We start from the raw sequence: 18424 nt of genomic DNA, 5'->3' as shown, positions 1-18424 counted from the left end.
ACATTCCATTCACCCATAAATTGAAAACAATCATCAAAATATAAATTAAAAAACAAAATCAAAATATTTACAATAATTAAGACTAGAATATTCTGGGAACCTCTCTAAGGAACCGTCTTTCATAGTTTTAACATACAAATAACGTGATGGACGAATCTCATACTCCATCTTTGGGATTCCGAGTCAAGCTCTATGCAACCATTGTCAACATCAGTATACAAAGTCTCTTATGATACCCATGCTGGTCTATGTCGCGGTTATCAAAGTCTCGTTTGGTGAACTGGTCTAGTTTGATAAACCTATGCTGGTTTCTTGGATGATAATCACATCCTCTTTCAATATTTAAGATATCCAGTAGCAAAGCTATTACACTTTTTAGAGCACTATGTACAATGCATATATATATATATATATATATATATATATATATATATATATATATATATATATATATATATATATATGTGTGTGTGTGTGTGTGTGTGTGTGTGTTTTATCGGCTATTTTATTTTGGAAACAGATGTGCCCAAGGATCTATTGGACCCCTAGTGTAACTTCGGGGTCGATTGTAACCCTAGCTACGCCACTGGGTCCATGTGCAGACTGCTCCTAGACCAGCAGACCAGCATTAGGCAGATAAACGTCATACTTTTGTTGTTAATGTCACAGCTTCCTCGAGCTCTATGGAGGTCTGAAAATAGTTTTAAAAATTAAGACGAGATAGTAAAAAAATCCATCCTGAAATTTGATAAAAATTTTACAGTGCCTTAGAATAATTTCTAATAAAGAGCAGAATAAAATGAGGGATTTTGATGCTACATTTTAATAAAACAAATATAAAAAAAACACTTTCTAGTAACAAGATTTTAAATGCACTGAAAATAAGATAAAAAATCTAACTTGCTTTTTTTATAACAGCTTTTATTGCTCAAGAGAGCATTTGCATATTTTCGCAAGCTTTTAATATCTTGTTATCTGTCCCACCCACCTCCCATAAATTCGAAACTGTTTAATAAATTTTTATTGACTTATCTTATATCTAATTAGATTAAAAAATAAATATTCATGCATAACTCTCGAGGTAGAAGTTTTCTGTAAAATTTGAACGAAATCGTGCATTAGAAGTGGGTCAAAATTGAGTTACAAGATTTGCCACAAACCCAAAAAACAGACGTTGTGAACTAAGTACAAGCTTGTAAAAATACAATCATCACTCAAATTGAAATATTGTTATGAATTCATAGTTTATGAGCATGGCTTACCATTTTATTGTCTTGGTCAGTTAACAATGATTTACATGCATGGCCATTAGATCGTCCGTTCTCTTCTGCCCTCATCCTCCTCTGTTTCCTGTGTGACGTCACAAAAAGAGGCCATGTTAGTTTTTGTATAACTCTGCTAGTTTTACATTATAGTAGACGGTTTAAATATCGGCGTCTTAAATATATTTAGCTGTTTTTAGCACCAAAACCTCTCTTGCCCAATCTGTCATACTCTGCCTATCCCTATCCCACTCCGCCTACCCAACTCCACCTATCCCTATCCTACTCCACCTATCCATATCCCACTCCGCCTACCCCACTCCGCCTATCCCTATCTCACTCCGCCTACCCCTCTCCGCCTATCCCTATCACACTCCGCCTATCCCTATCCCACTCCGCCTATCACTATCCCACTACGCCTACCCCACTCCGCCTATCCCTATCCCACTCTGCCTACCCCACTCCGCCTATCCCTATACCACTCCGCCTACCCCTCTACGCCTATCCCTATCACACTCCGCCTATCCCTATTCCACTCCGCCTATCCCTATCCCACTCCGCCTACCCCACTCCGCCTATCCCTATCCCACTCCGCCTACCCCACTCTACCTATCCCTATCCTACTCCACCTATCCATATCCCACTCCGCCTACCCCACTCCGCCTATCCCTATCTCACTCCGCCTACCCCTCTCCGCCTATCCCTATCCCACTCCGCCTATCACTATCCCACTCCGCCTACCCCTCTACGCCTATCCCTATCACACTCCGCCTATCCCTATTCCACTCCGCCTATCCCTATCCCACTCCGCCTACCCCACTCTGCCTATCCCTATCCCACTCCGCCTACCCCTTTCCGCCTATCCCTATCACAATCCGCCTATCCATATCCCACTCCGCCTATCCCTATCCCACTCCGCCTACCCCACTCCGCCTATCCCTATACCACTCCGCCTACCCCTCTACGCCTATCCATATCACACTCCGCCTATCCCTATTCCACTCCGCCTATCCCTATCCCACTCCGCCTACGCCACTTCGCCTATCCCTATCCCACTCCGCCTACCCCACTCCGCCTATCCCTATCCCACTCCGCCTATCCCTATCCCACTCCGCCTATCGCTATCCCACTCCGCCTACCCCACTACGCCTATCCCTATCCCACTCCGCCTACCCCTCTCCACCTATCCCTATCCCACTCCGCATTTCCCCGCCCCACTCCACCTATCCCTATCCCACTCCACCTATCCCTATTCCTCTCTGTCTATCCCTATCCCACTCCGCCTATCCCTGTCATACTCCGCCTATCCCTGTCCTACTCCGCCCATCCCTGTCCCACCTACTCCCCATCTAACTTATCCTTCACTTTGCCTACTCTCACAACACCTATTCCAGCCAACCTACCCTCACCATACATATACCTAGCTTATCCGTAACCCAGATTTTCTTTCAGGCATCTATTTACGTCGAAAGAATAAGAATTTTTATAGGAAATATATACTTTTTTCCGCCCCAAAACGTTTCAAGTGCCCCGCCCCCTCAAGGAATAAAAAGTCTGAAAGCAATACAACCTACCCCCCCTTAAACATTACTAATCCCTCATCCTACCTACACCCCACCCAACCCATCCCCAACCAATCTACCCCACGGATGTTCCTTTGTCACAAAACGTTTACCACCGTCCACCACTTCTCCATCTTTTCCCCGATGACATTCAAAACATCCAAGTTTTTAACTTTACAAAACCCAACAGAAGTTTTTAACAAACAAACAGTATGTTCATGAAAGTCACGTATAAATCCAACATTATAAATTTTGTTAATGGAGTTTTGTATGAGTAAGTGATTTGATTATAAGGAGTTATACTAGGTATTTTAAAAATGTTGATTATCTAATATTTTAATTACTATAACTTATCACAAATTTGACAATGGAGGTCTGAAAATAGTTTAAAAAAATTAAGACGATAGTAAAAAGAATCCTGAAATTTGATAACAATTTTCAAGTGCCTTAGAATAAGTTCCAAATAAAGAGCAGAATAAATAACCAATTTAACATAACATATTTATAAAACAAATATTAAAAAACCCTTTCTAGTGAAATGTCCAACCCAACCATCCAGAACAAACCAACGGTTTATTCCAAGCTACCTAACAGGTAACAACCCACCAACCATCCTGAACAAGCCAAACGTCCACGCAACCTCAGCGGTAACAACCACCAACCATCCTGAACAAACCAACACTACGTCACAGGTAACGACCCAGCAACCATCAAAACATGAACACGTAAACAAAGTCCAAAAACTAACCTCTTGCCTACAATCAAATAAATGATGATGACTGTAAGAATTTGCCAAAACTCACCTCTTGCGTACAATCAAATAAATGATGATGACTGTAAGAATGATAATAATGGCAACGACTCCAGCTGCGATTCCAGCCTTCTCCACTTTGTCGGCTGATATAACTGGAAATAAAAACCAAACATGTTGACACGTGAACCATATTTTTATGATATAACTGGAAATAAAACCAAACATGTTGAAATGTGAATCATATTTTTATGATATAACTGGAAATAAAAACCAAACATGTTGAAATGTGAACCATATTTTTATGATATAACTGGAAATAAAAACCAAACATGTTGAAATGTGAACCATATTTTTAAAAATCCTTAGTTTTCAAGTTTTAAAGTGTTCTATAAATCGTATTTTTATAACAAACTCATCTTATAAATGGGGTTGTTATATTGTTAGGGAATTAGTTCTATTTAGCCTAGGCCTAAATATCAACCATGAAAACCTCTTATCATTGAAAAATTGCCTAACGAACATACATGTTATTGAAAGGGTCCAGATATTTTATGTAACGTTTTTAATTAGTCCAATTTAAATTTGAAACTGTTTCTAATAGTATATTTTACAAACAACTACTCATAGCTAAAATATTTAAAAAAAAAAAGGTAAGATAACGAAGCAGCGAAAATTTATACACTATGAACCTGTAAAACTTTGTGAAAAGAATAAATAATTATTTTTAAAAAATCAACCCGTTAACATAATAATCACATTTATTTGATCTATGATTTTTAACAATTAACACATCGTATGTGATGTTTTTCTGAGATCAAAACCTAATTTTAGCTTACAGAATGTTCTTAGATAGTGTATATTATTTTTAAAATTTCGGTATAACAGTTTGATTTTTTATTTTAATTACATTTAGAAATTTTCGAAAATATTAAATAAAATAATTATATTAGATTGCCTAATTACGGTTTCATCATTTTATAATCTTTAAATAAGAAATGGTGAACAACCTAAGGAAAAAAAAAAAAAAAAAAAAAAAAAAAAAAAAAAAATATATATGAAAACCACTCCATAAATTCAGCAGAAAGTCAACTTGATCTTAAACAAGCGATGGCCGGTGTTTCTTTCAGACTTTTTTCTACGGGGTGGGGGGGGGGGGGGCTGTAAAAAAAGTTCTATATAAATTCTATTTTATTCGGGGCGGAGGGGGGGGGTGCCTGAAAGACACACCGGTGAAGACACTATCGGACTACCACACCCCACTACCGTAACTTCTCACGACTATGAGAGCTGCTCACTCTACGTAATATGCACTAGACTTATGAATACATCTAAACAATTGTAATTATTTTTTTTTTTTAAATGATGACTTTAAAAAATCATGCAGCGCTGACAGATGACGCTAAACACATTATAATTAGGCATGAAAATGGCATGCATTTACTGCAGCGCGGCTCAGTGGCTGGCAGTGATGAAGTACCGGAGCCGACATAGGTGGTATTGAAGTGGCCGCCCTACAAAAGAATGTTTATTTTATACTTGTATATTATCCAATTTACAAACCCTATCTTACCAGCTAAGCCGCCCCTCCCCCCGAAAAAATTCTACCGCCCCCCCCCCCCCCGAACTAAATGAAATTTATGTAATTTATATAGAAAAAATATACTTTAAACAGTGTCCCCCCCCCCTCGAAGAAAGTCTACCGCCCCCCCCCCCCCCCGAAAATTTCAAGTGCCCCCCCCCCCCCCCCGGAGAAAAAAGTCTGGAAGAAACACTGTATCTTACTATCTATGATTCCTAACTGACTTTTATCTAAAATGTCGTGCATTGTCATCTAGTCTAAATAATCGCCAAGTTTTTAAAATATATAAAGTTAAAACTTTAAAAGCTTAGATTTTAAAAATGTCGCCAGTTTAGTTTAGTTGATGGCAGTTTTACAACTCGAAGTTGAGATTTATTGTCTGTAGCTTTAACACTTTTCTCGTAATTTTAACAAGCATGGCTAAAAAAAAATCTAACACGTATAACACATAGCTAATCTATAAGTGTGCATTTAAAAAAATCACACAGAAATAAAAACTAAATGAGAAGAAAAAAATCCAGAAAATAATTGGATTTAAATAAAATAAAAAGATGATGAACCTTAAGGGGCAGCAACCCAACAGTTAAAAAAAGAAAGAAAAATGATATCTGTAATGCTGTGATCTCCCCTGGGTGGAACAAGCCGACGAATAAAAAAAAAAACATGACCACTTGTTTTATTGACACTCAGTTTCACAAAACTACCAATACCGGGGTATTGGTTTTTATTTTGCGTATGGGTCGATAGCAGATTGCCCGAACGACCTAATGCTCGATATACCAATGTACCGAAGAAAAGAAAGGAATTCGAAAAATAAAAAATAAAAAATTGAATCTGTTAATTCAAATGGACTTTTTATTTTTAGTTACATAAAAAAAGAACATACGTTTTTTTAATATGTGAAAAGGTTAATTTGAAATACGGTATTTTATTCTGTCTCGTTATTAATTGGCCACGGAAAAAACGGCATTTGTTTAATGGCTTTTGGGGAATGGCTTTCAGGCAAAATGACTTTCTGGAATATATAGCTTTTGTGAAAATGGCACTCGAGCAAAAGTTTCAACATCCGGTTTTCCAATATCCTTTCTATCCGGGGTTATATCTTTCCATGGATCCCTTATTCCCCTTCCTACCTCACCCCACAGGCACCCACCTCCCTCCCCAATCCACCCCATCATCAATTGTAACAAGTCATGAAATGATGCAATTGTGATCAAACAGAAAATTAAATTAAATTAATAAAAGGCAACGAATGAAGAAAACATAAGCTCAGCAGCTATGATTAGAACACTATGCAGCTAAGGTTATCAAGCTATTTTAGGGCATCATAAAGCTGATGATGGGATACTATAAAGCTGTTGCTATGATACTACAAAGCTGTTGCTATGATAATATAAAGCTGTTGCTATGATACTATAAAGATGTTGCTATGATTCTATACAGCTGTTGCTATAATACTATAAAGCTGTTGCTATGAAACTATAAAGCTGTTTCTATGATACTATAAAGATGTTGCTACGATACAGTTGCTAGGATACAGAAGGCTAGAACAGCAAGCACCATCTTACCGCTGTTATCTATGTTGATTTAGAGAAATAAAAAGGGAGAGTGTTAGAAATTTTTTTTTTTTTGGTTGGATTTGGGAATTTCAGTTAAAATGAAAAAAAAAATTGAGGATTCAGATCGTCAATTTAATTTTGATAAAAAAATTAGAAAATTAGAAACATATTTTATCAAAAGCGAAGAGGATTCAGGACTTTTATTTTGATTAAAAGTATTAGATAATTGGTAGTCTGAACAAACGTTTTAATCTGAGTTAAGTGTTTGGACTAAGTTGTTAAAATTTTAAATATAATCTCGATCAAAACAGTTTCTACAGATAGTACTACCATCTTCTATACATTTAGGTATATCTGTTACAATTTTTGGATAATAAAAAGGATTTTAAAAAAAAGGTTAAAATGTAGTTGACTAGTTGAAATTGCACATTAAATTATTTTTTCCCGCTTCAAGTCAGTAATTTCGTAATGCATTGTACATAGCGTTTAACCTTCTTTCAACTAGGGATGTACCTAATCTAACTTCAAAAATGTAGTAACAGATACACAATTTTAAAGATTATTTTTTTCTTTCAAAGCTTAGGAGTTTTTCTTCAGTTTATTCATGACGAAGACTTCATTGATATTTGATACATTTTAAAATTAATTTCATTTTTATCTTCGTAAAACATTTCGAGAGCAAGATATTTTTGTTTTGTGGATATTTTTTTTTTATAAATACCATTCCTCTAAAACCAACTAAAGGGTGTTAGAACTGTTACAACTGTTAAAGAAAAAATATATATGATAAAATAAAAGACTTACCAAAAATGTTGGTATCGATTCTTTCACACCGCTTGCCAGTCCACCACTCGTAACATCTGCAAGTGTAAAGACATTTTGTTGTTACACAGATATACACAACAGAAAAGTATATATATATATATATATATATATATATATATATATATATATATATATATATATATATATATATATATATATATATATGTGTGTGTATATAATGCAGAATGATCTATACATCTAGACTTATGTAGATGTTAGAGAATCTACTTTTTTATTTTTGTATGAACTTTTACAAATGTTACATTTTTTATTTCTTAACTGTTGTGGATCTAGTTAATTTCTAAATGTTACAATTTTTATTGCCTAAATATTTTAGGTCATTTCTCTAGATGTTTTAAAATTGTACTTCTTAAATATGCATTTTGTTGTTGTTGTTGTTGAACTGTTAATAGAATTGTTATTATAAATTTAGTGGTTGTATAGAAATTAGGGTTATCGCTATGGTAAGACTTGGGTTAGGGTTTGTGCAAGAGATAGTATTATCTTTGATAATTACAAGCAATACTACATCAACGTTTATTACCAGTAAACCATACATCCTTTTTAAGAAGATTCCATAATTGTTCTTTAGAGCACACTGGCTTAAACCATACACACACAAAAAAAAAGTTCCGCGGAGTGATTTAGTCTCAGACTTACGTGCAGTGAGCTGATCTGACGCCGAAGAATTCCAACGCGAAGCAATCTCCGCCGTTGAGACATGCAGCCTCCCTGATCTCCGGGGGTGTGCAGACCTTCTGGTGACCCTCGTAGACGGTCGTGGTCGGGGGTGTGACCCCGGGGGTTGTTTTCTCATAAGGGTTCGGGGTGGTGGGTGGGGGTTTGGTTCGGGCCGGATTTCGGCCGCAGCCATCTGTGGAGGATAAAGGTCTTTTAGATGTGGATAGGCATCTTCGTTGTTGATTAGAAGTAGGAAGTATGAATTGTATTACGAAACACCACTCTATCAGCCAGATAGCTGGCGAACGTACCCGGGTTCGTTTAGAGGGTTACACACAGATGGCTTAAAGCCCTATAAATGGTAGCTAGCACAACAGTTAACGAGGACGTACTTATCGATGAACTCCTGATACCAACAACACATTTAATCCATATATATAACTTTTAATATGTGTACAAATTCAAGATAAGACTCTAGCTTTATACAGAATAAAATGAATGAGTAAAATAACAAAACCCAACTTACAATTTGAGGAAAAAACACTATGTTACACTATCACAGGATATGGCACTCAAAAAAAATCACCACAGCTTATACGACACTACTTAAAGCACAAAATATTCCTTAAAACCACAAGTAATAAAGGAAAAATGCTGCTTAAAACTATAGGCTACAAAATAGCGACACTCAAGGCTTTCTCTCTCAAAGATGTCTGATCTGACTGCTGCTATGGACTGCCGCGGTCGGCTGCCTGCAGAAAAGTGTGCGCAGACTATTTGACACCTGAGGCAACATGGGAGGTCACCTTCAAAACATAAGACTATTGGTTGGGACCCCTCCGATGTCCGAATCAACCAATCGAAAGTATAAAAGTATTGCACCACCACTGGTGATGGAAAAGTACTGGGTATATGTCTTTCTTAGAACTATGGAAAAGTACCGGTGGTTGCACCACAGGTCACTCATGGTTGAGCAATAAAAGTCAAATAAAAAAATACAAGACCTAAGTAGGTCACAATTGTTTTATAGATTTCAAGAAAACTTTGTTTATTATTAGACGGTGATTAAAGTTATAGCTATGATTTAAAAAAAAAAAAGCTCAGTGCTTTAGACACGGCTGTGTATTATAAAATAAAAATTAATTTAATTTAAAAGCTGAAAGTCAACAGTTACTAGTACTAGTGGATGTCAGTGACGCATTAAGTTAGTCATGTTGGAACCTAGATATTCTTGACGTCACCTATATTGTCATGATCGTCAAATGGATCATGACATCATGTAGATGGTCATGACGTCACTTAGATTTCACGAAGTCACCTAGATAGTTTCAATGCCACCAAGGTGGTATCTATGCTACATACTAATATCACGTATGCCCGGTAAATCTTGCACTGACAGTGTTGAATGCAATGCTTGGCCATTTAAATCTTACAAAGGGACGTATTTGGCAGTACTTCGACGTATAAAATATGTTATTTAATATATCATAGAACATGAGGTTAAGAAATCATTTTTATTATAATATTTGTAGAACATTTCTTTGCTAAATTGTGGATAAGATAAAGTTTAATTTAATACGAGCAAGTGGACAAGATATAATGATCAAGACAAATAAGGAAATGTTATGCTAAATGGTAGATAAGATAAAGTTTAATTAAATACGAGCATGTGGACAAGATATAATGATCAAGGCAAATAAGGAAATGTTATGGTCAAGATGGAATGAACCTACCTAGAACTGATATCCAACATTGTGGATTCTCCAACGGAATCTCAACGACCGGATATTTTACATTTTTGCTCGCTGGTTTTGAACCAGCGTGTACAGAGATAATGAACACTACACAACAAAGATTCAGAAACAATAATTTTAAATTCCAAGCCATTTGTGTCCGAAAATTGATGTTAGGAAATCGTGCTTAGATGTTGAAGCCTTGGATAACCTACACCGGCACGTTAAGTCCAAATAAGAATTTTATTTTCCCACAAGCTCAAACGACTTCTTAGAAACTACAGACAGAATTTCAACTTTTCTTTACACTGAAAACATTCTATACTGAAAATTGTTCCCCATCTAGAAAGCTAATAGAAGAATTATTTTTTTTTTGTTAGTTTTAATTGCCGAGGGAAGGCAATCAATGACTCCACAGTAACAGGCGAACGTCCAAGAGTAAAATGTTTTCCATGTCCCAACTCTTCGCTAAGACGAACATCAAAGTCTGGCACAATCGAACTGCATTGATCGAATTCCTGAACTTATCCAAGATTTCCTGGAGTAGGTCACGTGACTCGACCAATTATTTATTTTTATTACAGCGGGTTTCGAACTGGCAGTTGGCAAAATATATTTTGTATACCATCCGTCACGTTTACATTTATGTTTATAAAGCCAACATACTCTTTGTGGTGGGATTAAAATGTCTTAACTGAATCTTTTTATAATTCCAATATAACCATGAGATTAAAATTATAACTTGTCTTTTATAGTAGTAAACTTTTGTTTTAAAAAAAATTCGACCAAAACCTAAATTTTTAAATAAATAAATTGTTTATCACAGTAGTCTTTAAAAAAAATATTTTAATTTTAACCTGAAATTTTAGATTACAATTACAGAAGTCATCTTCTAAAATGTCAAACTAAAAGTGAAATTTTTAATAAATAACTTGACTTTAACAGGAGTCCATTTAAAAAAAATGCAAACGGATTCTAAGATTTAAAAATCCCACAAGCAATGTGTGTTTATCTAAAACAAACGTAATTGATCTTTTAGTAAAACATGTCTATATTCAATCTATTGACGCGAAAAAAAAAAAAAAAAAAAAAAAAAAAAAAAAAAAAAAACTCTCTTGAAAAAAATTCACTCCGTAAAACAGGTCTATATTTAATGCTTTACGTAATACCTTGAAAAAATCCACTCTGTAAAACAAGTCTATATTTAATGATTTAAATTACACATTGAAAAAAATAAAATTCCACTCCGTAAAACAGGCCTATATTTTATGATTCACATTACACCTTGAAATTTTTTTTTTTATAAAACAGGTCTATATTTAATGATTTAAATTCCACCTTGAAAAAAAAACCCACTCTATAAAACAGATCTATATTTAAAGATTTACGTAACACCTTTAAAAAATCCACTCTATATATAAAACAAGTCTATATTTAATGATTTAAATTACACCTTGAAAAAAAATAAAATTCTACTGCGTAAAACAGGTCTATATTTAAAGATTTACGTAACACCTTGAAAAAATCCACTCTATATATAAAACAAGTCTATATTTAATTATTTAAATTACACCTTGAAAAAAAAAAATTCTACTGCGTAAAACAGGTCTATATTTAAAGATTTACGTAACACCTTGAAAAAATCCACTCTATATATAAAACAAGTCTATATTTAATGATTTAAATTACACCTTGAAAAAAAAAATTCCCCTCCGTAAAACAGGTCTATATTTTATGATTCACATTCCACCTTGAAAAAAAAAAACAATATATATACAGGTCTATATTTAATGATTTAAATTTTTACACCTTGAAAAAAACCCACTCTATAAAACAGATCTATATTTAAAGATTTACGTAACACCTTGAAAAAATCCACTCTATATATATAAAACAAGTCTATATTTAATGATTTAAATTACACCTTGAAAAAATAAAATTCTACTGCGTAAAACAGGTCTATATTTAATGATTCACGTTACACCTTGAAAAAGTCCACTCAGAAAATCCACCACTTTGACAAAAGAACTCGGATAAAAATAGCCCAAAACCTCACCTGACCACGTGTGGGAGGCCATTTTCACACCCACACTCCCCCCTCACCGCATCTTAACGAAAATCAATCAAGCTGATCGATGGCTAATTAATGAAGTGCGTTTTGACCTGTTTCCACCCACGCCTCTATGTCTCACCTCCCACGAAATCTCCAGTCATTAATTAAATATTAATGAACCGACCGGGAAAATCCCGCAAATTCCCAACGCTAATCACTTGGTGAAGCTACACAAAAATACTGAGAAAGTTTTTGTTCGAAATAGCAAGATGCAACTCTCTCCAAATTAGTTAACCGTGGTACGGTGTTGTGATAGTTGTAAAAACTTGGTATACGTTCAATGAAAAGCAAAGTACCTTTACGGCCAAACGGTGTATCTGTTTCTCTTACGTAGTAGTGTTATTAACACTATACATCATTATCATCTTTTCCCGTTCGTGCCTAAGACGCATGGGGCAGATGAAGTAGAGTTCATCTGTTTTAGAGACCGCTTGAACTGAAATTCAGCACTATGCCCACCCGTTTTTTCCCCCTAACGTGAGTTCAGTACCCATCAGAGCTGGGTGGACTCAGGGACATTCTACTGCCTTGAACCCGGATTCGAACTCGAGACTTTAGGGTTAGCAGTCTAGCTCTACCCCTAGGCCACGTCGTCCCATAACATGATGCATAACTATAATCTTCCCCCCCCCCCCCGACTAGAGCCAGGTACTGATTAGTGCTGGTGGACTCAGTAGTGTTGTTAGCACCAGGAGCCGTACTCAAGAAAGTCGAATTACTTATAGATAGTGCTATCTTCCTGACCACATAGCCACTACTCTTAACACCTGAGTTACTATACTATTTTAAAATGTGACCACCAAGACAAAATGACTGACATCTAACCTCTGATATGCACTCGGGGCTCAAAATTAAGGCAAGAGAAATCAACTACCATTAAAAAAAAACAGTCAAAAGCAAGGAGAGTTATCGGACTTGTTTAGTAAAGTGGACAAAATTACCCTAATGACACAGCGGGGGAACGAAAATTCTAGACGTGATGACGTCATTAAATTGCTAGCCGCTGACCTCCCCTGTACATGGCTTATCAATTAGTCAGATTTAATTGCGGGCTATTATGTAAACTCTTACAATGGAACCAATGGGAGGGTAGGGTGAGGGGGGGGGGGCATTTGAAAGAAGAAGAAAAATATATTGATTTATAGAGGCCCGTTTCCCAATTGCTCAACTAGGGGTTTAATACAAGGTTCCAGAATAAAAAATTGAACTTTTTCAATTGATTAACTTTTAATTAAAATACTAGATTAGCCGGGCATTCAGTGGTATAATTTGTCTAAGGGGAAGGGGGGAGGGGATAGTGGGAAGGGGAGGGGGTGACATTTGTGAAGTTTTCTTAGAAAAAAGAGTAATATATTTTATCCCTGTCTTTTCCCAGACAAATTGTAAATCAGAGTTTATCGTATTAATATATCGGTGTGATACCATATGCTGTGTATTATGTAAGTCACCAGTTTACTCATATCATTGACAGCATTCACAATCATACTTAATGTTATTTTTTAGAAAATAACAGCATTCACAATCATACTAAATGTTATTTTCAGAAAATAAAAGCATTCACAATCATACTAAATGTTATTTTTAGAAAATAACTTAACACAAATATGCACTAAAAATACTGTTTCTTTTTTTTTGTCGAAGAAAAAAAAATATTCTTTCAAAACTTTTTTTTCTCTTCCCCCAGTAGTAATGGCAGCGAAAAGGCGGCAGAATCCATAGAAAATGGCATTAAAACGCGGAGCCTCTTGGCAACATACCGCGACAGGGGAGATCAATCTAATTCCGCCACGCAACTTTCTTCTTCCCGATGCTCTCCCCTGAGACGGCGCAGGGGGAAAAAAATAGAGCGTCTATAGCGACGGTATCTGTTCTCTTTTATTGACGATTCGACGCTAGTCGTGTCTGGTCTGGCCGTATTGTACGCCCCAGTGAACAGGCATACGGTAGGGGGGTGGGGGAGGGAGGGAGGAGGGGGGTGGTGGGGGTGGGGGAGGGAGGGAGGAGGGGTGGGGGTGGGGGTGGGGGTGGGGGCGATAGATGGTGGAAATGAGGGGAAGAGATTAAAAATGGTGTTAAAATAAGTTCTCACAAGCGTGAAATCATTTATTTTAACACACGTTAAATTCGTGAGTTATAAGATTAGAAAATCGAAACAAGAAGAACCATGTTTGAGACGACATTTTGCAGACGTCGCAGCGAGTTCCGGCCCAAATTGTCACGTGATTATGCATGATGAGAAGATGTGCACGTGAGGCTATTGCTGTGTGGGGCGGGGAGGGGGAGAGGGAGGAGGGGGTTGCTGGCCGAGTAACGTCATCTCTAAGCAGACGTTAAGACAGTTGGTTTCTAAAGTCTGCTGGAGACTGTCTGCTGTGTGTGTCTGGTTTGCTAGCCGACGTGACAGATCCTGTCGTCTGCCGGAATATTTTTGTCGCCTAGGTCACGTCTGCAAGTTTTTCAGCAGGGAGGGAAACACAAATCTCCCGGATGTTGTACACGTCTTAGGGTTAAAGGTCAGCCTCTGACGTCAGACATACTCTCTACATACTCCCAATATACTCTCTACATACTCCAGATATACTCTCTACATACTCCAGATATACTCTCTACATACTCCCAACATACTCTCTACATACTCCCAATATACTCTCTACATACTCCCAATATACTCTCTACATACTCCCAATATACTCTCTACATACTCCCAATATACTCTCTACATACTCCCAATATACTCTCTACATACTCCCAATATACTCTCTACATACTCCCAATATACTCTCTACATACCCCCAATATACTCTCTACATACTCCCAATATACTCTCTACATACTCCCAATATACTCTCTACATACTCCCAATATACTCTATACATACTCCCAATATACTCTCTACATACTCCCAATATACTCTCTACATACTCCCAATATACTCTCTACATACTCCCAATATACTCTCTACATACTCCCAATATACTCTCTACATACTCCCAATATACTCTCTACATACTCCCAATATACTCTCTACATACTCCCAATATACTCTCTACATACTCCCAATATACTCTCTACATACTCCCAATATACTCTCTACATACTCCCAATATACTCTCTACATACCCCCAATATACTCTCTACATACTCCCAATATACTCTCTACATACTCCCAATATACTCTCTACATACTCCCAATATACTCTCTACATACTCCCAATATACTCTCTACATACTCCCAATATACTCTCTACATACCCCCAATATACTCTCTACATACTCCCAATATACTCTCTACATACTCCCAATATACTCTCTACATACTCCCAATATACTCTCTACATACTCCCAATATACTCTCTACATACTACCAATATACTCTCTACATACTCCCAATATACTCTCTACATACCCCCAATATACTCTCTACATACTCCCAATATACTCTCTACATACTCCCAATATACTCTCTACATACTCCCAATATACTCTCTACATACTCCCAATATACTCTCTACATACTCCCAATATACTCTCTACATACTCCCAATATACTCTCTACATACTCCCAATATACTCTCTACATACTCCCAATATACTCTCTACATACCCCCAATATACTCTCTACATACTCCCAATATACTCTCTACATACTCCCAATATACTCTCTACATACTCCCAATATACTCTCTACATACTCCCAATATACTCTCTACATACTCCCAATATACTCTCTACATACTCCCAATATACTCTCTACATACTCCCAATATACTCTCTACATACTCCCAACATACTCTCTACATACTCCCAACATACTCTCTACATACTCCCAACATACTCTCTACTACTCCCAACATACTCTCTACATACTCCCAATATACTTTCTACATACTCACAACATAGCCTATTCTCTACATAATCCCAACATACTCTCTACATAATCCCAACATACTCTCTACATACTCTCTACATAATCCCAACATACTCTCTACTACTCCCAACATACTCTCTACATACTCCCAACATACTCTCTACATACTCCCAACATACTCTCTACATACTCCCAATATACTTTCTACATACTCACAACATAGCCTATTCTCTACATAATCCCAACATACTCTCTACATACTCCCAATATACTCTCTACATTTTCCCAATATACTCTCTACATACTCTTAACATCGACCGCTTTCAATAAGGAGAACATGCTCTTGTTTATAAAAAACACAACACGATTGCTTCAAGTGGACGGATTTATACAGTACATGTACCTAAATATTGCGGTTTTGTCATTGAAATTCAATGTTAAAAAATAGAATACTAATAGCGATGAAAATGTTGACTTTTGTCAACTGAGACGAGTGTTACTACCAAATCTTGTAATGGTGAGACGAGTGTCACCACCAAATCTTGTAATGGTGAGACGAGTGTCACCACCAAATCTTGTAATGGTGAGACGAGTGTCACCACCAAATCTTGTAATGGTGAGACGAGTGTCAGCACCAAAATCTTTTAATGGTGAGACGAGTGTCACCACCACGTCTTGTAATGGTGAGACGAGTGTCACCACCAAAATCTTGTAATAGTGAGACGAGTGTCACCAGTAAAATCTTTTAATGGTGAGACGAGTGTCACCACCAAAATATTTTAATGGTGAGACGAGTGTCACCAGTAAAATCTTTTAATGGTGAGACGAGTGTCACCACCAAAATATTTTAATGGTGAGACGAGTGTCACCAGTAAAATCTTTTACTGGTGAGACGAGTGTCACCACCAAAATCTTTTAATGTTGAGACGAGTGTCACTATTACAAGATCTTGTAATGGTGAGACGAGTGTCACCACCAAAATCTTTTAATGGTGAGACGAGTGTCACCACCAAAATCTTCTAATGGTGAGACGAGTGTCACCACCAATGGTGAGACGAGTGTCACCACCCATATCTTATAAAACGTGACCTATGCCACCACCAGAATCCTGCAATGGTGAAACCATAGTCACCATCCTAACACAACAGTTACCAAAATCACCAGCTAAACCCTGCAGTGGTGAGACGCATGTCACCACCGAATTCCATAATGGTGAGACAAGTGTCACCACTCAAATCCTGCGATGGTAGCACCAGGAAATAGTAAACAGCTTACCGGTGGTGTGGATGACGTAAGCAAGCAAACTTGACAGTAGCAGACGACAGTTAACCGGGTGCATCGTCGGAACACATGGGTGAGCTATGAGGTGAAGCAGACGACTAGCATGGCACCAACTGCAGACGAGACAAAAATTTGTTCAAAATAATTTTTGAAAATATCCAAATATATCTGTCATTAACATGTAAAAGGTCCAATCAGAGGCGTAGCGAGGGGGGGGGGGGGGCGGGGGTGCGGACCGCACCGGGTGACACCATTTAGAGGGGTGACACCAAGGCAAAAATAGTAAAATATATAGAGAAAAATTTGAGGGGGGGGGGGGGGGGGGGGGGGGTGGGGAGGGTGCAAATCGAAAGTTTGAGGGGGGGGGTGCAAATTGAAAGTTCGAGGGGGGGAGTGCAAATCGAAAGTTTGAGGTGGGGGGTGCAAATCGAAAATTGAAAGTTTGTCCCCGGGAAGATTCGCTAAGCCTCTGGGGGGGGGGGGGGGGTGACACCATTAAGTGCCGCACCGGGTGACACCCGACCTCGCTACGCCACTGGGTCCAATGCATATATCGGTATTATGAAAAATAAAAACAATAAAGTAGTATTGTACACATGTTGTCATCTTGTTTAAAAAAAAAAAGAAAATCCAGTGTTTGCACTGTTTTAAAATTTAAAACGATAATTCAGTGAATAAAGTGTGTAACTGCATAATCGAGGTAACTCTTCGCTATCAACAGTCAAGGAAAAAAAAAACAGTAGCCAAATGTCCATAGTTTGAAGAAAAAAGAATAAAAATATTATTCAATTTAAAAGCGTTACTTTTTAAAAAAATATTTTATTTATATTATACTAGTGATGTGAAAAACAAATAAAAGCAATATTTGATATTATTTTCTTAAACATTTAAGTATATTTAATACCATCATAACGTTAAAATGTTAATTTCATTTATCTAATACAAATTAAATTGTTTTACTAAAGGCTTTACCTAGAATAAAGAATGTTTTAGTTATCTTATTAGAGTGGTTTAAAAAAAAATTATAAAAAAATTGATATTATTTTCTTAAAAAATTAACTCTATTTAATACCATCAAAAACGTTAAAATTTTATATTAATTTTTCTTATACAAATTAATTTATAAAGTATTGTAAAAATGTTGTCAGCTTGTTTAAAAAAAATTAGAAAATCCTTTGTTTGCACTGTTTTAAAATTGAAAACGATA

The 18424-nt window shown here is 36.7% G+C and overlaps 1 protein-coding gene across 1 annotated transcript; it reads right to left on the bottom strand.

Moving 5' to 3' along the window:
* Nucleotides 1-477: 477 nt before the first annotated feature.
* Nucleotides 478-17330, bottom strand: LOC131931217 (pro-neuregulin-3, membrane-bound isoform; the record flags this gene model as incomplete). The annotated part of the gene is given in 6 exon segments (XM_059287942.1): nucleotides 478-691; nucleotides 1263-1350; nucleotides 3628-3730; nucleotides 7521-7576; nucleotides 8202-8415; nucleotides 17212-17330. Coding segments are annotated over 6 exon segments (628 nt in total), but the record flags the coding sequence as incomplete, so codon positions are not given.
* Between the last annotated feature and the right edge of the window lie 1094 nt (nucleotides 17331-18424).

The sequence above is a fragment of the Physella acuta genome, unplaced genomic scaffold, assembly GCF_028476545.2.
Source record: "Physella acuta isolate Inbredline_101_S28 unplaced genomic scaffold, ASM2847654v3 ptg001919l, whole genome shotgun sequence".
Lineage (NCBI taxonomy): Eukaryota > Metazoa > Mollusca > Gastropoda > Physidae > Physella > Physella acuta.
Note: the sequence above shows the minus strand (reverse complement) of the source record. Positions and strands in the feature narration are given on the sequence as shown.